General features: G+C 40.2%; 5 protein-coding genes across 5 annotated transcripts; all 5 read right to left on the bottom strand.

Moving 5' to 3' along the window:
- Positions 1-1,202: 1,202 nt before the first annotated feature.
- LOC116651570 (L-lactate dehydrogenase B chain-like) lies at positions 1,203-2,365 on the bottom strand. The gene is made up of 2 exons (XM_032438338.2): positions 1,459-2,365; positions 1,203-1,354 (listed from the first exon to the last, which is right to left on the bottom strand). Exons 1-2 carry the CDS (start codon positions 2,342-2,344, stop codon positions 1,332-1,334), a joined length of 909 nt encoding a protein of 302 aa, XP_032294229.1. The 5' UTR covers positions 2,345-2,365; the 3' UTR covers positions 1,203-1,331.
- Positions 2,366-3,007: 642 nt separating this feature from the next.
- LOC116651840 (axoneme-associated protein mst101(1)-like) lies at positions 3,008-3,346 on the bottom strand. The gene has a single exon (XM_032439075.1). The coding sequence runs from the start codon at positions 3,344-3,346 to the stop codon at positions 3,008-3,010; it is 339 nt and encodes a 112-aa protein (XP_032294966.1).
- Positions 3,343-3,825, bottom strand: LOC138911460 (axoneme-associated protein mst101(1)-like). Its single transcript, XM_070210733.1, has one exon. It carries the CDS (start codon positions 3,823-3,825, stop codon positions 3,343-3,345), a length of 483 nt encoding a protein of 160 aa, XP_070066834.1.
- A 3,461-nt stretch (positions 3,826-7,286) lies between these two features.
- LOC116651361 (axoneme-associated protein mst101(2)-like) lies at positions 7,287-8,578 on the bottom strand. Its single transcript, XM_032437630.1, has 2 exons — positions 8,246-8,578; positions 7,287-7,835 (listed from the first exon to the last, which is right to left on the bottom strand). Exons 1-2 carry the CDS (start codon positions 8,576-8,578, stop codon positions 7,287-7,289), a joined length of 882 nt encoding a protein of 293 aa, XP_032293521.1.
- A 6,777-nt stretch (positions 8,579-15,355) lies between these two features.
- Positions 15,356-19,776, bottom strand: LOC116649769 (axoneme-associated protein mst101(2)-like). The gene has a single exon (XM_032437970.2). It carries the CDS (start codon positions 19,631-19,633, stop codon positions 15,572-15,574), a length of 4,062 nt encoding a protein of 1,353 aa, XP_032293861.1. The 5' UTR covers positions 19,634-19,776; the 3' UTR covers positions 15,356-15,571.
- Positions 19,777-21,619: the final 1,843 nt, after the last annotated feature.

Below are 21,619 nucleotides of genomic sequence, written 5' to 3'. Positions count from 1 at the left end.
TCTTTTGGGCCACTTGCAAACGAGTCTCATTCTTCTTGACACGTGCTCCACACGCCACGATAACCACTCTGGAGTCTTTGGTAGCCTCAACGTTGCAAGTTGGCTCCAGGTTACAATTGTTGAGGAATATGAGCCGTGCTGCAGGTCCAAGGACTCGGCTTTACACAGTTTCTCATTGATATCGTAGAGAGCCAGTGATTAGTAACGCCCTTTGCGAGCAACGATATGGCACACCCCATGCCAACAGCGCCGGAGCCGATGACAGAAACCTGTTGCCAAACTCGTAGTCCTGTTTATCAAAACTTTTATACAGACAGGTACGAAACGCATTCAAAAGTTTCTGCTCTTGCAGTTGGAGCTCGACATTCTGCGAAAGGCAGTGGCACGTTCAGAATATACTGTAACGGCCTTCGCATGCAACCGTCTTATGCCTCTCCTAGTAACGCATGATGTGGGTGTATTTGAATGCCGCAAAGGAAGTACTTGATGATCATGCCGAATGCTCTCACATAAGATTTTAGCAAAAATTTAGAATCTACCAAAAGAAGAACAACTTTCAGAAACACATAAAATCTTAAATAAAAAAATGACAATTGTTAGCTGGGTTACTACGAGAAAAAATGTTTTTTTTTTTTAGTCATATTTCATTTTTTTTTATTACTGTTACAATTTTGATTATGTTAAACATCTCAATTTTTATTTTTACTGGTTTCGAGTGCTTTCATATTCAAGGATTTAAAAAGCAAACGACGAAATTTAAGCAAGAATAGGCAGACAGCACGCCTGATTTGAAATGCTATCACCAGATATATTCACTTTCGAGAGATATTTTTGAACCATGGTAATCCTTCAGAATGATACAGAATGTGGATTCCATACAGTTGGTTCAGGTTAGCAGAAGCTATATATCGCAATATAGTATGGATATTTGTATTTTTTTTTTTTTTTTTTTTTTTGTATGATGGGATGTTTTCATTCGGTTAGAGTTGAAGGTATATATGAGCATAACTTAGCTAGCATAGACTAAATCTTGATTTCTTTTCTCTTTTTGACCTTGCCGTGGCAAAAAAAAAAAACAACGATCATTTTAAAGGGTTTTATGGGCAGCAGGTATAAAGCTGTGCCAAACCAAGCAAACTATATATTTATTAAGGATATTAAACTTAACTGAAGGCTCGGTTCATTTTTTGCTACAGTTAATTGTTTTCTGTGCGTCCAGCAATACGTCTGCGGACCTTTTGAGCCTTCTTTCCTCCCAACCGGAAAGCTGAGGATGTATTACACCATACAGTCCACACTGGTTGACAATACATGGCAGGGATAGAAACACTTCATCGTCGATTCCACACATGCCCTGGGCATTAGTTGACAATGACATGATTCGATTGCTGTTTTCAAAAATGGCAGACACAACGTCTGTAACGGTGAGGCCAATGGCCCAATTAGTATAACCCTTACCCGCGATTACTTTGAAGGCCGAATCCACCACGCTCTCATGCACATTTGACCAGCGCATCGGATCTTTATCGGTGCCAATGGTAGGAAGCATATTCTGCAGTCGGGTACCTCCCACGGTTACGGAGGACCACAATGGCACAGAGCTATCTCCATGCTCGCCCAGCACGAATCCATGCACCGAACGCGTCGACACCCGCACCAGCTGCGCAATAAACATGCGGAATCGGGCGGTATCCAAGTGACATCCAGGACTAAAACAGCGCTCATAGGGCAGTTTGGTTACTTTACGGGCTACCCAGGCCATTACATCTGCTGGGTTTGATACAATGATGAAGACTCCTTTGGGGCTTTGCTTAACTAGCTCAGGAACAATTTCTTTTATAATGCCCGCTGATTTTTGGGCCACTTTCAATCGCGACTCGTTTTGATTACAGCGAACTCCAGCTGTTACAACTACCACTCTCGAATCTTTGGTGCACTCGACGCTGGTGCAGTGGTCAATATTGCAATTATTAAGAAAAAGTGATCCATGTTCCAGGTCCATGCACTCTGCAGCACACAAGTCCTTCTTCAAGTCGTAGAGAGCTATGTTATTGGTGATACCCTTGGCAAGCAAGGCAATGGCACAACCCATGCCCACGGCCCCAGCACCAATGACAGACACCTTATTACCGGGCTGAAATTCTTGTTTCTCTAGTGTTTTGTAAAGAATTGAGCGAAATGAAGTAGGATTTAGTTTTTGAGCCTCTTCCTCGCTCTTCTTCTGAACCGCATTCTCGCACTCGTTTAGAGGCTCGGCTTCATTATTTTTTGTGCTCGGAGCATCTGCTTCGCAATTTTTCTTTTGACTCTCCTCTTGTTTCTTGTTTTTAGCGGCGTCTTGCATTTTTTTCCAATTCACACCTTTTCCTGAGGGCCATCTCCTCCACCTTTTTCTTGAGTTCTTGGCACTTTTTCTGTTAAAGCTTCCGCTTCGCATTTTTTCTTTTAGAGCCTCTGATTCCTTTTTAATTTGAGCATCTTTTTGATTATACTAGCACTGTCTTGCGGTTTTTTTCATGGCACACTCTTCCTTGAAAGCCATCTCTTCCATCTTTTTCTTCAATTCTTGCACTTTTGCCTCTAAAACTTCCTGTTCGCATTTTTTCCTTAGAGCCTCTATTTCCTCTCTAATCCTGAGCATCTTTTTGTTTCTCTCCAGAGGTTTCTTGCTTTTTTTTCATTGTGCACTTTTCCTTGACAGCCATCTCTTCCACTTTTTTTTTAAGTTCTTGACACTTTTTTCGTAGAGCTTCCTCTCGCATTTCTTTTTTAGAGCCTCTCCTTTTTCTTTAGAGCTTCCTCTTCGCACTTTTTCTTTTGAGCCTCCTCTTCTTGTTTTTTCTTTTCAGCGGCATCTTGAGTTTTTTTCATTCGCACCTTTTTCTGAGAGCGTCCTCTTCCTCCTTTTTCTTAAGTTCTTGGCACTTTTTCTGCTGAGCTTCCTCTTCGCATTTCTTTTTTAGAGCCTCTTCTTGTTTCTTCTTATCAGCGGCATCTTGAATTTTTTTCATTTCGCACCTTTTCTGAGAGCGTCCTCTTCCTCCTTTTTCTTGAGTTCTTGGCACTTTTTCTGCTGAGCTTCCTCTTCGCATTTCTTTTTTAGAGCCTCTTCTTCTTGTTTCTTCTTATCAGCGGCATCTTGAATTTTTTTCATTTCACACCTTTTTCTGAGAGCGTCCTCTTCCGCCTTTTTCTTAAGTTCTTGGCACTTTTTCTGCTGAGCTTCCGCTTCGCATTTATTTTTTAGAGCCTCTTCTTTTTTCTTAAGAGCTTCCTCTTCGCACCTTTTCTTTTGAGCCTCGTCTTCTTGTTTCTTCTTTTCAGCGGCGTCTTGAAGTTTTTTCATTTCACACCTTTTTCTGAGAGCGTCCTCTTTCGCCTTTTCTCAAGTTCTTGGCACTTTTTCTTTTGTTCTTCCTCTTCGCATTTCTTTTTAAGAGCCTCTTCCTTTTTCTTTATAGCTTCCTCTTCGCACTTTTTCTTTTGAGCCTCCTCTTCTTGTTTCTTCTTTTCTGCGGCGTCTTGAATTTTTTTCATTTGGCACCTTTTCCTAAGAGAGTCCTCTTCCGCCTTTTTCTTAAGTTCTTGGCACTTTTTCTGTAGAGCTTCCTCTTCGCACTTTTTCTTTTGAGCCTCCTCTTCTTGTTTCTTCTTTTCTGCGGCGTCTTGAATTTTTTTCATTTGGCACCTTTTCCTAAGAGCGTCCTCTTCCGCCTTTTTCTTAAGTTCTTGGCACTTTTTCTGTAGAGCTTCCTCTTCGCACTTTTTCTTTTGAGCCTCCTCTTCTTGTTTCTTCTTTTCAGCGGCGTCTTTAATTTTTTTCATTTCGCACCTTTTCTGAGAGCGTCCTCTTCCTCCTTTTTCTTAAGTTCTTGGCATTTTTTCTGTTGAGCTTCCTCTTCGCACTTTTTCTTTAGTGCCTCTTCTTCTTGTTTCTTCTTTTCAGCGGCGTCTTTAATTTTTTTCATTTCGCACCTTTTTCTAAGAGCTTCCTCTTTCGCCTTTTTCTCAAGTTCTTGGCACTTTTTCTTTTGAGCCTCCTCTTCTTGTTTCTTCTTTTCAGCAGCGTCTTGAATTTTTTTCATTTGGCACCTTTTTCTGAGAGCATCCTCTTCCGCCTTTTTCTTTTGGGCCTCTTGTTGTTTCTGTAAAGCTTCGTCTTGTATTTTTTTCAATGCGCATTTTTTTCTTCTGAGAGCTGCCCTCCTCGCACTTTGCCTTAAGAGCTTCTTTCTCCTGTTCTTCTTTCTCTACTTCGCACTTTTCTTTAAAGCCTCCTCCTCGCAATTTTTCTTTTGGGCTTCTGCTCCTTCTTTTGGGGATCGTCTTCCTTCTTATTTTGGGCCCCCTCTCTTCTTGATTCTTATTAGGCCGCCTCTTTACACTTTTTGCGTAAAGCCTCCTCCTCAACATTTTTCCTAAGGGCCTCCTCTTCACATTGTTTCTTAAGGGCCTCTTCCATGCACTTTTTCTTAACTTTTTCGATTCACCTTTAATAAAAGCTCCTCCTCGTTTTTTAATTTCATCGCCTCTTCTTCTAAAGCCTTCCGTTGTGAATCTTTTCACATTCGTCCTGATCAGCATTCGTTCCTCTCCGATTTCATTACTCGTTTTTCTTTGGATGTACGTCCTTTCTATCTTAGGCTTTACTGTTACCACTTTCCCGCGCACATTTCTGTCAACACTTCTTTCTACATTTCTCTTTAACAAGCTGCGACATGCATTGTGAGATCGGGCTAGCTGCATCTTTTCACTATTGCTTAGTGCATTCCGACACTGACAGATATCTTCCCACTCTTTTTGAATACATTTCTCTAATTTCAAAGTAAATTGATTTTTAGGCCCATCGGAGTTATCAAACGGATTCTCCTTATTTGCCAATTTACAGCATATAGATTCTATTGATCGCTTTGTTCCAAGTCATCACCTCCGTTTTGTTTTTTAGACTTTCCTTACTTATTTGATCCTTTACTTTTTCTTAACCTTCTCCGTTTTTTGACTTGTTTTTCGATGTTTCTTTTTGCTGGCTTTGATCTTTCTCTTTTTGGCTTCCATTACCATCTTTTCTTACGGTACCTTCCTTACTTCCCTTCCTCCCTTTCTTTGATTTAAGCTCCTTCGGTTTTTTAGACGATTTTTTTGAGTCCTTTTCCTCAGCAGACTTTTTTTTCTCGCAATGCCTCAATAATTTCTTGATCTTATCATTTTTAGCCATCATTGCCAATTTGTTTTCAAGTTCTTTATCATTGCAAAGCTTCTTATGAGCGAGTTTTTTACACGCCTTCTTCATGCCTCTGTCAAACATTCAATTCATACTTTTCCATTAATTTTTTTTCCTTCTGGTCCATACAATGCATTGCGTCATCCAGAAGCTTCTTTTGACTTTTCATACATTTTCCTCATATTCTTAAGTTTTTCTTTTTCTTTCAGCTTCTTGCAGGCCGCTTCTAGCTTCTTCCTTTTCTTCTCGCTTTTTATCCATTAATTTCGTGTAGTATTCACAAGGATTTGGCTTGTCTTCAGAGGAATCCGAAGAATCCGATTTTTTACAAAAGCTCACGCGTTGCATGAACTTTATCGAAGTCCTCGGCAACGCATTCGATCCAAATAGCCCGTAAGCAGAAAAATGCTTCTCAAAACGGACTTACGGGACATAAATGGATGTAAACTATTAAAAGACATGCTGTAGGCCTTATTTAAATTTTGACGCCGCAAATAACGAAAATAATAAAATTTTATGTAGTCCAAGAAATTGTTGTGGCTAAAATTTTGACATTATTGAGGCCCGAAAAAAAACTGTTTCGTACACTAGTCTAATTGTAACTGAGCTGCTTTTCAAATATTAAACTATACACTTTTTGAATGAGTACTAGATATGCATATAAACAGGTTAGTTAGCACGGAAAAATAATTGTACAATAAAAATAAAGATCCCATTTATTCCCTTTCTTTGATTCTCAGCCTTTAATATAAGTAAATTAATTTTGGAAAATGCAGGAAACTTTTAAGCTAATCTAAATGAGTAGCATGCATTTCATAGAATCCTTTAATTATTTTATTTACCGCTTATTTGTATTTTAAGCAGATGCAATTAAGAAACATCCGTCAATACCCGATACATACTATATCCAGTTGTTGTTCCAATACAAGCAAAAACGCTAAAAAAAAACAGCAACATCGCTTCCCACTTTTCATGTTTACACAATTGTTAATAAAATATTAATGGATGTTATTGGCTCCAAATTAACAACCGACTTTATTCATCTACCTGATTTTGAGATATTTACGTTAAAAGGAACAAGTTTTTATTTAAAAAAAATGTATATAATCCATGGCGTGAGGGCTACTTGACTATATTTTCAGCGTATCATTCGGTTATTTGAATGGATCGCATTCACACCCCTTAGTTGCGGCATCTTTCTGTTTTATTTTTTTTTTTAAGAGCCTCTTCTTCGCGCTTTTTCTGATGAGACTCCTGTTCACATTTTCTCTTGAGGGTCGTCAAATTTCTTTTGCAGAGAGTCCTGTCATTGTTTTTCTTCAAAATTGTCTCTTCTGCCTTTCTCTTTAGATCCTCATCTTCTTTAGCTTTTTTAAGAGCCTCTTCTTGATTAAGAGATTCCTCCAGCTTTTTTCTAAGAGCCTCTTCTTCCATCTTTTTTTCTTGGGCCTTTTCTTTTTGCTTTTGACTCGCCTCTTCGCACAGTTTTTTAAGCTCCTCCTTTTCTTGGCTTTCTTAAGAAGCTTGTCCTCGCACGTTTTCTTAAGTGACATCAGCGTTTTGCGTAAAGTTGCTTCGTTGCAATTTTTCTTTAGAGCATCGGCATCTTCTCTTCTTTTTTGAGGCCTTTTCTGCTTCCTTTGCCATTAGGGCATCTTCTTCTGTCTTTTTTTTAAGAGCTTCATCTTCTTGCTTTTTCCTGAAAGCTGCTTCTTCTGCTTTCTTTTATTAGCCTCTTCTTCTTTCAGTTTATTAAGCGCTTCCTCTTCCTGCTTTCTCCTTCTTGCCGCCTCCTCACACTTATTCTTTAGAGCCGCCTCTTCTTTTTTAAGAGCCTCTTCAGCTTCTTTCCTTACTGCATCCTCTTCTTTATTTTTCTGTTCTTTATTTTTCTTGGGAGCCGCTTCTTTACGCGTTTTCTGTGCGGCTTCCTTTTCGCACATTTTCTTTGGAGCATCATCCTTTTTTGTTTTTTTCTTGTTGCTCGCATCTTGTTTTTTCATGTGAGCTGACTTTTTGGCATTGTTTATTAAGTTCTTCCTGACAACTTTTTTCGTTTGTACGATCACCTTGATTTTTCCGTTTTATCTGCCCCCTTAGATTGATTCTGAAAAGCTTCCCCCATACACTCGCCTTGCTGTTTCTGTTGAGCCTCTGCCTCGCACTTTATTTTCTTAGCTTCCTCTGTTTTAATCTGTTTCTCTGGTTTTTTTTTTTGAGCCTTATCGTCATTCTGATTTTTTTTAGGCATGTTCTCACACGGTTTCTTAGGATCCCCCGCGTCTGTCTTTTTCTTTTGAGCCTCCGTATTTTCAGCTGTCTGTTTACACTCGTTCTGCTGCGCTCGATCTCCTTGATCATCCTGCTGTTTTTTATCGAGCTTACATTCCGAGTTTGGTTCTGCAGATGTGCCACACATCTCGTTCAATACCTTTATTTTGCACATATCCTTTATTTGAGCGGCAAAGCACTTGTGAGAAAGTGTAAGCTTTTCCTGCTCTTCTTTTGTTAGGCTTTTACGAGTCTCACAGATATCGGCCCACTCTTTGCGAATGCATTTCTTTAGTTTCAGTAAGTATTGCTCTTTTGGACTGTCCGATTTTTCGGTCGGTTCCTTAGTTTTACACAATTTTAAGTAGAGACATATATTTTCTATTGGATCCACGTTTTCCTGACACAGTTCGGGCTTATCACTTTTATCTTTATTTGACGATTCAGCCTCCACCGATTTTGCTGAATCTTTTTGGCAAACTATCTTTCGCTTTATCGGCCATTTTGTCTTGATTTTGTTGTTTTACCTTTGTTTTTTCTTCGCTTTCTATTTTTTTCTGTGGTTTGTCATCTTTTTTTTCCGCACCGTCTTTTTTCTCATTTTTGGACGCATCTTTCGGCGATTTTTTCAGGGATTCTTTGCAAGAGGCTATTTTTGTTTTGCCAGATTCACGATGCTCGGCTTTTTGATTTTTTACCTTTGTTTTTTCTTCGTTTTCTATTTTTTTCTGTGCTTTGTCATCTTTTTTTTACCGCATCGTCATTTTTCTCTTTTTTGGAAGCATCTTTCGGCGATTTTTTCAAGGATTGTTTGCAAGAGGCTGCTTTTGATTTGCCAGATTCCTGATGCTCGGCCTTTTGCTTCTTACACTGTCCCAACAACTTTCTGATTTTATCTTTTTTAGCCAATTGGGCACACTGATGTTCAAGATCTTTTTCTTCTTTGAGCCTCTGCTCGGCTCCTGTCTTACATGCCTTTTTCATGCCTTTTTCCATGCACTGCATCATACCTTTTAGTACCATTTGTTCCTCCTTGCTCATGCTCTGCATCTCCTTATCCAAAGCTTTCTTTTTTCCGCCAAACATAATGTCTCGAATATCTTTAGCTTTTCCTCATCTGTCTTTTTCCCCGCATCATTTTCCTTGTTACAATTCACTTTCTCCTCTATGTTGATGTGTTCTGTATCCGAAGAACCAGTACCAGAACCACATTTACTACTAAAGGGAAATCTCTGAAAGTTGTTTAACGAGGCCCTCGGTAGATGCGTTCGCTCCTCATAGTCGGTTATGATGAGGAAACGCCTCTGGTGAGGGCTTTTCGCAGAAAAATGGTAGTAAAGCCGACCAAAAAACATAGTCGGTGGATTCTAAAATTTTGTGGACCAATTAACCAAACTATACCAAATGTCTTTACTAGATGTAGTGTAAATTTTGGCTTATTTTATTTACAGTTTTGGCTAAAATTTTGACATAATTGGAGCTCTAAAATAAACTAAGTGAGATGCCTGAATTTTTTTTTGACTGTGTAGATTTTAAAAATTTTGAATTGTCCCATTATTTGTAAACTTTGCAATAGGACTTGCTCCCATTTGTACACAGCGGGCCGTATCGTTTCTGTCATTCAAATGTAGCATATAACACAAGAGGCTCAAGTCAGGAGTTTCCGACTAGGAGGTGCCCTGAATCCTCTTCTACCAACTCCATATGCCGCTCACGCTACGTGCTCGTTTGCTCTAGCGTTAATAAAAATAAACTTACAAAAATCTCGTGCCCTTAATAGGACTCGAACTCGTATCACTACTTGCAATCGTCTCTAATGGCTCAACAGCAAAACCAACAACTATTCGATACTGAAAAATTAACTAATTTAAATAGCAGAACATGCGCACAGCACAGAATAAAATACAAATCCAATTTTTCAATATATCCCATTGAATATTTGTACAATCTCAAAATGTCAATTGCATTTTAATTGTGGCTTAAATTGGTGGGCAATACAAATTTGTTTATTTACTTAACTTATAGATATGTGTTGGTAGCGGGAAGGTTGCGATAGCTATAAAATGAAAGATACTTTATATATATATGTCGGAACAGAGAAATCACTTTCTTTGCAATTAGGCATACTGGCAGTACAGCAAGTCCCGAGTGTCGTTATAGTCACAAAATAATTATATTTTTAGGAGCGAGCACGTCTGTTCTCTATGACTTCCACTTTTAGAATCAATAATTTTCATCGTCCTCGAGCATACTACTCATGCTCTTGTCATTCTATATTCTTCTCTGACTTTTAGTACTGTTAGTGAACATTCAACACTATAGCAAACTGGACGTTATACAACACACTCGGGCCATGCTCGGCAGAGACTATCTTTTTTGTCTCACACCATGCTTTCAGTAGCAACCCTAATACAAGTAGGACAGTTATGTTAAATAGCAGTACCTTCTGTCAAATTCTCTGATTCTTACTAACACTTAATCGTTAGCATTCAAAATAATACTCACAATAATTTATTGGATACACGACACGGCCTTCCTGACATTTCACACGTCCTCGTGTGTACATTTCGCTTAGATCATGCCATAGTCAAAATTGTTGGGTAAAATTTATTAGTCATTACTTTACTTTAAGAATAGCTTTACAAACAGCAGTATCATCGGTCATTGTAGGTTTTATTTTTTTTTATTTTTTTTTTTTTTTTTTTTTTTTTTTGTTGTTGTTCTGTCATCACACGTCTATAGGCTCTTGCTGCCCAGCAACGATAACATGGAGCGGATCCATACAGGTCTTTCAACCTCTGACCCCCGCCATAATATCACCCGCTTCAGCACGCCATGATCGAGCACTTGTGCACGGCGTGAGTATTATGGTGCGGTCTTAGCCATCGTGTATGAGCCCAACCGCACTCTCTCTTAGTGCCACAGTGTCTTGAGCAATGTCCTCAACATTGTCACACTCATCATCTCTCAAATCTATCAACTCCTCCGATACATTGTTGCTTGGAAAAGCTCGCAAATACTCATGTGCATACTTAAACGTGCGCTTACTCGTCAATGACTTTAATAAATATCTGTCTCCATCAAGTATTTCGATTATCTCAAAAGGTCCCTTAAACTTGGGATCTAACTTCGTTTGATTTCGTTCTTCCCTCTTGAGTAGGACATGATCACCAAGCTTATATTTTACAATTTTTGCTTTATTTTTATCAAACCTAGCCTTATCATATTTAGCGTTATTCACCATGTTATCTTTCGCTTGTGCTCTTATTAAATCTTTATCAATTGTTTTTTCATCTGATATTGTTATCATTCCTAACGGCCTTGCCTCTTTACCGATTAGCAATTCTAACGGACTATATTTCGTTACACGATTTGTCGTGCAATTTATTGCCAGCTGTATGTCTTTTAAAGCGTCTTGCCAGGATCGCTGACTACTCTCAACCGCTGTGAGCATGCTCTTCAAGGTGCTCATGACACGCTCTACTTGGCCGTTTGCTCGACTGGCGCCCGTCGCAATCAGGTGTAAACCTATCTTCTGCGAAGAACAAAATTCCCTAAACCTTGTGCTAGCAAAACATTTACCCTGATCAGCTATGATGCGTGCCGGCACTCCGAATAGTGCAACAGTTTCTTTGACTGCCTTAATGCAGTTTTCCGTATTAAGGTTCAGCGTATGTTGAAGGTGAACAAATTTTGTGAATGCATCAACTTGAACTATGATGTACTCTTTTAAGTCGTTTTTGCCACTTAATTTTCCGGTTATATCAATATGCACAGTGTGCCAGGGTATGTCATCTTTAGGAATCGGGTGCATTTCTATTTGTAGCTTACCAGATGGTGGTTTTGACACTCTACAGGTAATGCAATTTTCTACAAACTTTTTCACATACTTAGACATCTTCTCGAACCAGTAGTTGGCATACATTTTGTCTAGAGTTTTCTTCCACCCTAAATGCATTATGGCTTCGTGAACATTGTTAATGACTGACCATCTAAAGGCTCTAGGTATTACAGGCAAACATTTTGTGCTGCCATTTCTTTGAATCCTTCGATATAATACTCCTGCTCTCAATTCGTACGACGCTGAGATAGCTTCTCCCATCTTATGGTTTCGCAATTTTAAGGTTATGGAAGCAATGTCAGAATCTCGTTGCTGTTCGGCTAGAAGCCAATCGTCGGTTATCTCAGCTAGGTTTATGTGCATTTCAACCGTTTTCGCTGAGGATTTATAATCAGTAGGCAACGGATTGCGCGAGAAAAAATCAGCATGTAACATGCGTTCTCCCTTCCTGTATTCAATGCTGAAATCAAATGATTGCAGATATGCCCACCATCTATGTACCCTTGGGGTAAGGTTAATTTTTTTGATACTTGCTTTCAGGGAGTTGCAATCTGTATGCACAATAAATTTTTGACCATGTAAATAATGGCGGAAGTGTCTTACTGCGTTGTAAACTGCGAGGGTCTCAAGCTCGTATGAATGATATTTTGCTTCAGCCATTGTCGTACATTTGCTGTAATATTCAATGACTCTGGGTCTATTTTCTATCTTGTGCATTAAAATAGCACCATATCCAATAGAACTTGCGTCTGTATGTAATTCAATTGGCTTTAGTGGATCGAAAATTGTCAAAACGGAGTCATTAGTCAAAATTGATACGATTTTTTGACGAATTTCCTCATATTCCGGCTTCCAGACAAATTTATTATTCTTGGAGGTGAGATTATATAAAGCTTTCATCTGCTCAGAAAATTTTGGTACGAATTGCCTAAAATACGAGGCTAGGCCTATGAATTGTCGCACCTGCGTTACTGACTGCGGTGACGGCAATTCGGCCAACGCTTGTATCTTGCGTGGATTTGGTCGAATTTGACCCGCTTCAACCAAGTATCCTAAATATTCTATGCTTGTTTTCAAGAACGAGCATTTTGTAATGTTAAATGAGAATCCAGCTCTAGACAAGTTTTCCAAGACCGTTTGTAGCCTTTCAAGTGCCTCTTCCTTTGTCTTCGCTAGAATTAACACGTCATCTATATAGACGATGGCATACGTTTGAGCCAAATCACCCAATGCTCTCACGATTGCGCGCTGGAAAATCGAGGAAGCATTTTTTAATCCAAAAGGCATGGCCAAAAATTCATACTGTCCTTCTGGCGTGACAAAAGCAGTGCGCTCGATAGAGTCTGGGTGTATTGGAACTTGGTAAAAACCACTTGCCATGTCTAAACTGGAGAAATATTTGCCTTCACTCAGTCTATTAATTTGATCAGAAATCAAAGGCAGCGGATATTTGTCAGCGACCGTATTAGCATTCAGTTCCCGATAATCGACACATAGTCGATCGGTTCCATTTTTCTTTCTTACCATCAGCATTGGGCTTGCAAATGGAGAGCAACTAGGACGTATAACGTTTGCGTCTAACAATTCTTTTACTTTATTTCGCACGACTTCTTTTTCTTCTATGCTTAACCTATACGGACGCCTTTGTACAGTTTTATTTGGGTCAAGCAGGCGGATTTCAAGTTCACCCGTAGTCACTCGCGTTTGAGGAATACCCTCAATAAATTTATCAGCATAGTTTTGCAATAATTCTAGCAGACGATTCTTATCAGTGTTGCTTAATGCTCTATCGTTATTCAGATGCTCTACGTAACTTATATCTGGCACTTTTATTAGTACATCAACAGTTTTGGTTTTGTACATTTCAAATTTGTCGGCCTCGATGGAGACTCCAAAGCCTAATCCGAGTATATCACGGCCTATCAATACATCGTATTTCAAAAACTTATCCATTATTACATGAAATAATATTTCTAAGGAGTACTGATCAATTTTAACAGTAGCCAAGATTTGCATAGTGCTATACACAGGATTTTCTCCAATACCCCTCAAAACTATCAAATTATTAATTCTTTTTCCGGAAAATTTCTCGGCACAACTCTCTCTGATGAGCGTACATTCCGCTCCAGAGTCAAAACAAAATGGAACGAGCTCACCAGATTGACGCAGGATTCCTTTTGGCTCGGACACACAACAGATGTTTATACGCTTGTCATGTGATCCAACACCGCTCGTAGAAACTCCTTTCGTACATGAAGACGCAATGTGGCCAGCATCGCCACATTTGAAGCAGGTAACGGCAGATCGAACTTTAGGTAATGCTGAGTTTTTTGACACGTTGCCTTCTTCATACTTCCTCTTGCGACATTCGACCATTTTGTGTCCGAGGTTTCCACAATGATGACATTTAATGCCATATGTTTTCGATCTCTTGCGATCTGGTTCCATTGGGATATTTGGCTGTAGACCTCCATTTGACCTTCCATAAGCATAGGCCTTCAGATGCTGTTGCATCTCGTCTTGACTTTTAATATTAGTCGTATATAACATACGTTGCAGACTTTTGTCGATTTTCGATGTATGTGCCAAAACAACTGAGACTGCAATTTCCTCCATGTTCGCTGTCTTCCATTTGGATAAAAGTGAGGTCACAAGACGGCTCGCATATACGGAGAGGCATTCGCCATCATTCGGTCGGCCATTAAAAATGTTCATTAAAGTTGCCGCCGATGTTTCCATTCCCACGAAACGTTGCAAAAACAATTCCTTAAAATTTTGCCAGTTCATTCCAGTATAGCATATTTGAGAAAGCCAGGGCGAGGCGCTTCCTTCTAGGGAGCCGCTGAGGGTCATCACCAGTGTACTGCCCTCAATAGGATTATCGTCAAGTATTATGTCCACAGTTTTGCACCAGGCATTTGCATCTGCGCCTGCAATGTCCGGGTTGAACTTTGGCAACGAGATGCTCTTCTTTGTTGAGGATGCTGAATTTGACATCTGCATTGCTTTAATAATCTCAAGAATATTTCGATTTTGAGATTCCAAAAGCTGACGCCACGAATCGTCAGAATTGCCTCGTGGAGGGGCATCGCCTAATCCCACTTCTGATGTCGGAACAGAGAAATCACTTTCTTTGCAATTAGGCATACTGGCAGTACAGCAAGTCCCGAGTGTCGTTATAGTCACAAAATAATTATATTTTTAGGAGCGAGCACGTCTGTTCTCTATGACTTCCACTTTTAGAATCAATAATTTTCATCGTCCTCGAGCATACTACTCATGCTCTTGTCATTCTATATTCTTCTCTGACTTTTAGTACTGTTAGTGAACATTCAACACTATAGCAAACTGGACGTTATACAACACACTCGGGCCATGCTCGGCAGAGACTATCTTTTTTGTCTCACACCATGCTTTCAGTAGCAACCCTAATACAAGTAGGACAGTTATGTTAAATAGCAGTACCTTCTGTCAAATTCTCTGATTCTTACTAACACTTAATCGTTAGCATTCAAAATAATACTCACAATAATTTATTGGATACACGACATATATATGTATACTATTCTAGAACCCACATGTCTAGTATAGTGACTAGCTCTAAAAACAGGAGCTTGTCGAATATCGAAAGCAAAGCTAACTCTCCAGCTCTTATAGGTTCTTGCGTTCATACATACGGACGGACAGACATACAGAGACATGGCTTAATAACTCGGCTATTGATGCTAATCAAGAATATACATACTTTATGGTGTCAGATATTTCCTTCTGCATGTTACATACATTTGCACAAATACATTACATACATGATATCATATTGTAGTGTGATCTTGGTTTGGCTAATAGAAAGGGGGCCTAGTGAGACTATTAAATAAGTTTGGTCAAGATATCTTGATAAATAAAAATGTGCTTCACACAAGAGCTTAGATTTCGTTTGACACCAAAAGAAGCAACATGATAAGAGGATTGATTTCGTTTTTCAGAATGTACCCATATCTAGATTAACCCGCCCTTTTAAAGACTTTGTTAAAGGTTTAAATAAATTTTATTTACAAATACTCCCGTGGCGTGAAGGCAGGATTAATACATTTTTACATTTTCTAGGAGCCTGTTTCACGTAGTTTTCTCTGTATGCCGTTTTTAAAAATTATTTTGTCTTGTTCTTTACCGATGATGTTTAGGACAAGTGGTCCTTTTTCTTTTTTATTCCTTATGCACTTGGCTGACGTAAACTTACACTACTTTTTTGGAGCCTCCTTATCAGAACTTTTAGCCGCATCTGCACACTTTTTCTTCTCAGCAGCTTCTTTCTCTTTTTTAGCTGCCTCTGCACACTTTTTCTTCTGTGCTGCCTCTTTTTTCTTTTGAGCGTCCTCTTTGCACTTTTTCTTAAGAGCTTCTTGGTTACGTTTCTTTTTAAGATCTTCCATCTTTTTTTTGTTTTTTAAAGCAGCCTCTTTACACGTATTCTTAAGAGCTTCTTCTTTTCCATTCTTTTGGGATTCACACTTTTTCTTTTCAGCAGCTTCTTTCTCTTTTTTAGCAGCATCTGCGCATTTCTTCTTTTCAGCCGCTTCCTTCTCCTTTTTAGCGGCATCTGCGCACTTCTTCTTTTCAGCCGCTTCCTTCTCCTTTTTAGCGGCATCTGCGCACTTCTTCTTTTCAGCCGCTTCCTTCTCCTTTTTAGCGGCATCTGCGCACTTCTTCTTTTCAGCCGCTTCCTTCTCCTTTTTAGCGGCATCTGCGCACTTCTTCTTTTCAGCCGCTTCCTTCTCCTTTTTAGCGGCATCTGCGCACTTCTTTTTCTCAGCGGCTTCCTTTTCTTTCTGAGCCGCCTCAGCGCATTTCTTCTTTTCAGCAGCTTCTTTCTCTTTCTGAGCCGCCTCAGCGCACTTTTTCTTTTGAGCCTCTTCTGCTTCTTTTTTAGCAGCATCAGCGCATTTCTTCTTCTCAGCCGCTTCCTTCTCCTTTTGAGCCGCCTCAGCGCATTTCTTCTTCTCAGCCGCTTCCTTTTCTTTCTGAGCCGCCTCAGCGCATTTCTTCTTTTCAGCAGCTTCTTTCTCTTTCTGAGCCGCCTCAGCGCACTTTTTCTTTTGAGCCTCTTCCGCTTCTTTTTTAGCAGCATCAGCGCATTTCTTTTTCTCAGCCGCCTCCTTTTCTTTCTGAGCAGCCTCGGCGCATTTCTTCTTCTCAGCCGCTTCTTTCTCTTTCTGAGCCGCCTCAGCGCACTTTTTCTTTTGAGCCTCTTCCGCTTCTTTTTTAGCAGCATCAGCGCATTTCTTCTTCTCAGCCGCCTCCTTTTCTTTCTGAGCTGCCTCAGCGCATTTCTTCTTCTCAGCAGCTTCTTTCTCTTTCTGAGCCGCCTCAGCGCACTTTTTCTTTTGAGCCTCTTCTGCTTCTTTTTTAGCAGCATCAGCGCATTTCTTCTTCTCAGCCGCTTCCTTTTCTTTCTGAGCCGCTTCAGCGCACTTTTTCTTTTGAGCCGCCTCAGCCTCTTTTTTAGCAGCATCAGCACATTTCTTCTTCAGAGCTGCCTCTTGCTCTTTTTTAGCAGCTTCTGCGCATTTCTTTTTCTCAGCCGCTTCCTTTTCTTTCTGAGCTGCCTCAGCGCATTTCTTCTTTTCAGCAGCTTCTTTCTCTTTCTGAGCCGCCTCAGCGCACTTTTTCTTTTGAGCTGCTTCTGCTTCTTTTTTAGCAGCATCAGCGCATTTCTTTTTCTCAGCAGCTTCCTTTTCTTTCTGAGCTGCCTCAGCGCATTTCTTCTTCTCAGCAGCTTCTTTCTCTTTCTGAGCCGCTTCAGCGCACTTCTTCTTTTGAGCCTCTTCCGCTTCTTTTTTAGCAGCATCAGCGCATTTCTTTTTCTCAGCCGCCTCCTTTTCTTTCTGAGCTGCCTCAGCGCATTTCTTCTTCTCAGCAGCTTCTTTCTCTTTCTGAGCCGCCTCAGCGCACTTTTTCTTTTGAGCCGCCTCTGCTTCTTTTTTGGCAGCATCAGCGCACTTTTTCTTTTCAGCCGCTTCCTTTTCCTTTTTAGCGGCATCTGCGCATTTCTTTTTCTCAGCCGCTTCTTTCTCTTTCTGAGCCGCCTCAGCGCATTTCTTCTTCTCAGCAGCTTCTTTCTCTTTCTGAGCCGCCTCAGCGCACTTTTTCTTTTGAGCCGCCTCTGCTTCTTTTTTGGCAGCATCAGCGCACTTTTTCTTTTCGGCCGCTTCCTTTTCTTTCTGAGCCGCCTCGGCGCATTTCTTTTTCTCAGCAGCTTCTTTCTCTTTCTGGGCCGCCTCAGCGCACTTTTTCTTTTGAGCCGCTTCTGCTTCTTTTTTAGCAGCATCAGCGCATTTCTTTTTCTCAGCCGCTTCCTTCTCCTTTTGAGCAGCCTCTGCGCATTTCTTCTTCTCAGCCGCTTCCTTTTCTTTCTGAGCCGCCTCAGCGCACTTTTTCTTTTCAGCCGCTTCCTTTTCCTTTTTAGCGGCATCTGCGCATTTTTTCTTTTCAGCTGCTTCCTTCTCTTTCTGGGCAGCCTCAGCGCACTTTTTCTTTTGAGCCGCTTCTGCTTCTTTTTTGGCAGCATCAGCGCACTTTTTCTTTTCAGCCGCTTCCTTTTCCTTTTTAGCGGCATCTGCGCATTTCTTTTTCTCAGCCGCTTCTTTCTCTTTCTGAGCCGCCTCAGCGCATTTCTTCTTCTCAGCAGCTTCTTTCTCTTTCTGGGCCGCCTCAGCGCACTTCTTCTTTTGAGCCGCTTCTGCTTCTTTTTTGGCAGCATCAGCGCACTTCTTTTTTTCAGCCGCTTCCTTCTCCTTTTTAGCGGCATCTGCGCATTTTTTCTTCTCAGCCGCTTCCTTTTCTTTTTGAGCCGCCTCAGCGCACTTTTTCTTTTGAGCCGCTTCTGCTTCTTTTTTGGCAGCATCAGCGCACTTTTTCTTTTCAGCCGCTTCCTTTTCCTTTTTAGCGGCATCTGCGCATTTCTTTTTCTCAGCCGCTTCTTTCTCTTTCTGAGCCGCCTCAGCGCATTTCTTCTTCTCAGCAGCTTCTTTCTCTTTCTGGGCCGCCTCAGCGCACTTCTTCTTTTGAGCCGCTTCTGCTTCTTTTTTGGCAGCATCTGCGCATTTCTTCTTCTCAGCCGCTTCCTTTTCTTTCTGAGCCGCCTCAGCGCATTTCTTTTTCTCAGCAGCTTCCTTTTCTTTCTGAGCCGCCTCAGCGCATTTCTTCTTCTCAGCAGCTTCCTTTTCTTTTTGAGCCGCCTCAGCGCACTTTTTCTTTTGAGCCTCTTCTGCATCTTTTTTGGCCATATCTGCGCATTTTTTCTTCTCAGCATCTTCCATACATTTTTTTTTCAGTTCCTGCACCTCACGCCTTATATTAGCTTCTTCTTCACTTTTTTCCTTCATCATCAGTTTTTCTAATTCTTTATCCATTTTTGGCGGTTGCTCTGGTTTCTCTGCTTCTTTTTTGGCACGTTTGTTCTCTTTTCCTTGTCCAGATTCTTCACACATTTCTTTTAAGACCTTCTTTCTGCAGACTTTCTTAAATTCAGCCTCAAGACATTTGTGAGATTGCGCAAGTTTTTCCTTCTCTTGTTTAGTAAACTTACTTCGACACTGACAAACATCGGCCCATTCGCCCTTGATGCACTTTTCCAATTTCAATGTAAACCGATTTTTGGCCTTATCTGTGTTTTCAGCGGGTTTGTTCAAGGAAGAACAAATTTCTTCAATTGGATCTTTCTGTCCAGAGCATCCATCATCCTTTGGTTGCGCATCCTTGGACTGGCCATCCTTGGGCTGGCCATCCTTGGCCTGCGCGTCACCGTCCTTATTGTCCGCCTCACACTTACTCATTAACCCTTTAACTTTATCATTCTTAGCAAGTTCCGAGCACTGGGCTTCAAGTGCTTTTTCTTCCCCGAATTTCTTTTGGGCAATTCTTTTGCAAGCCTTTTTCATGCTCTCTGTCAGACAGGACATCATGCTTTGCATCAACTTTTGATCTTTTTTGTCCGCACACTGCATTTCCTGATCCAAAGCTTTCTTTTGAGCCTCCAAGCATTGCTTCTCCAGCAATTGTAACTTTTCTTCGTCCTTCTTTTTATTGGCGGCTTCTTCTTTCTCTTTTTTCAGTATTTCTTCACAGCCACCCTTGTTTGGATCGTCTGAGGATTCCGAGTCTGCCGACTTACTGAATGGCATTCGTTGCATGCTACTAAGCGAACTCGGCAAGTGAGTTCGGTCCATGCAGTCCGTCAGGTAGGATAGTCCCCTTAAAACGGGTTTACGCAGATGGATGGATGAGAACCGGTATAAAGACATGTTGAATTTATTAAGAGATAATTTTGTTAAAAGAAAAAAAAACTGTAATTTGGAAAATTCGGCTATAATTTTATTTTTGTGTTAGGCTAAAATTTAGACATAATTGAGGCCAAAAAGTGAACTGAATTGTAGGACTGACTATTTCAGACTAACTTATTTTTATCAAACGAAACGGAATATTTGCTTAAATAAACATATGAGTACTAGATGTAAAATAAAAATGCTTTCCTAGGAAATTGAGTAAAGCAAATTTGAAGAATGTGCATGTGTATGAAATGCAAGTTGACTAGTCTTTTACTTCTAATTTTAAAGAGCGATAGACTCATGGACACCTAGTAATTTTTTATAAGCGATTCTGCTGTTAATCATTTTATATATTTTTCCCATTCGAAAAAAAAATTGTTAAAATGTTTTTATTATTATCCAAATGAACTAATTCGCTTGCCTATTCATTATCTGCAAACCAGTTTTCATCCGAACCGGATAAGTAATATTTTATATACATATTTTTAAGCTGAAAACCAAAACGTTAGCGTATTAACCTGGAGCCCGAACCGAATCATATTTTTTCAAAAAATTGTCTGCTTTAGCATCAAAATTTTTCAGATAGAACCTGTCGCTTCGAGTCGTTAGCCAAGCCAATCACCATATCGACTCAAATTTAGTTCACTTAATTAAAAAATGCATAGATGGCAACCTTGTAGTTCCATCGCAGTGGTTGGTCTTATGATTCAGGCAGTCGAGTGAATCGAAACAAACAAGTACAGAAGTGGCGACAGCAAGGTCGTAGCCCAAAGTTGTCCCTGTCGTCTGATAGTCGCTGTAATCACTTAACATATGTATATTTAATAGCAAACATATTATAGCCAGTGGATAAGAACCAAGATAAGATCTCGCAAACATTTACACTAACCAATAATTCCATTAATGGAGACTACAGCCTAATGAGAGTTAGTTACACAAATGAGGAACTGGCATATATCATGTATTATCTGCTTTCAGGACTTATTTTCAAAGTGAAAAGAACGTATGCTCGCCTCAGTTAATTATTTCCACAGTTTTTTAAAGAAGGAATATTTATCAAAATATATACTTAATACCTATTATTTCTTTAAATGCACTTATTCTTAAATTTAAAAGCGACTTATGATGATGCTTAAATTGGCTTAAGGTCTAGTTTCGAGGGCATGAACAACGAGTTGGACCTACTTTTGTGGAACACAATAAAGTAATTAAGAAACGTATAAGCGAAAAAAGTCGAGTATGGTTGGGACGGTTGGAAACTGGCGAAAAGAAAAGATTTTTTACAAGCAAACAATTTAAATATAAATGTGTCACAGAAGTATCAGGACACAGACTCAACTACGATTTTGAATTCAGCTTTGCATTCGGATTCAGCGTAAACGATTCAAAAATTACCAACAAAAACAAGAACAATGGCAAAAGCAAGTTACACAAAATTAATGAGAACGTAAAAGTATTTGAATATAAAATGTTGCCAGCGCACACACGTAATTGCGGCGAAAGTTTTGAGTATACGTATGTGTGTGTGTGTGTCCGTGTGCGCCGTAAAATGTTAAAGCATACTTATGTGCGCCACTGTAGTCAGGTGTGTAGTCAACTTGGCTCGGCGTTGTCTGCTGTTGTCTGCTTGGCGGCGCATGAAGTGAAAATTAATTTCTAAATGCGGGAAATTAACAAATTACAAACAACGCGACAAGCGAAGGGTAAAGGGCAAAGGGCAGCAGGTGGCAGGCAGCAGGCAGCAGCAGGCGGAAGTAGACATGCCATAACTTACAAGCGCGCACACACACACATGTACTTGGCGCATTCATGCGCAGCAGCAAAGTTCGCTTTGGGGGCGGCAAGTTCCATGGAGAACTCAAGGTGTTGAAGCGCAGGTGAGACACATTGTCTTACCTTTGCCTGCCAGCCATGAAGTTGTAGACATATTTCTACACTCCACGCACACATGCACACACTCAA

This window comes from Drosophila virilis, unplaced genomic scaffold (genome assembly GCF_030788295.1).
Source record: "Drosophila virilis strain 15010-1051.87 unplaced genomic scaffold, Dvir_AGI_RSII-ME tig00000004, whole genome shotgun sequence".
Taxonomy (NCBI): domain Eukaryota; kingdom Metazoa; phylum Arthropoda; class Insecta; order Diptera; family Drosophilidae; genus Drosophila; species Drosophila virilis.
The sequence above is the reverse complement of the archived record's forward strand: the minus strand, read 5'-3'. Positions and strand labels throughout refer to the sequence as shown.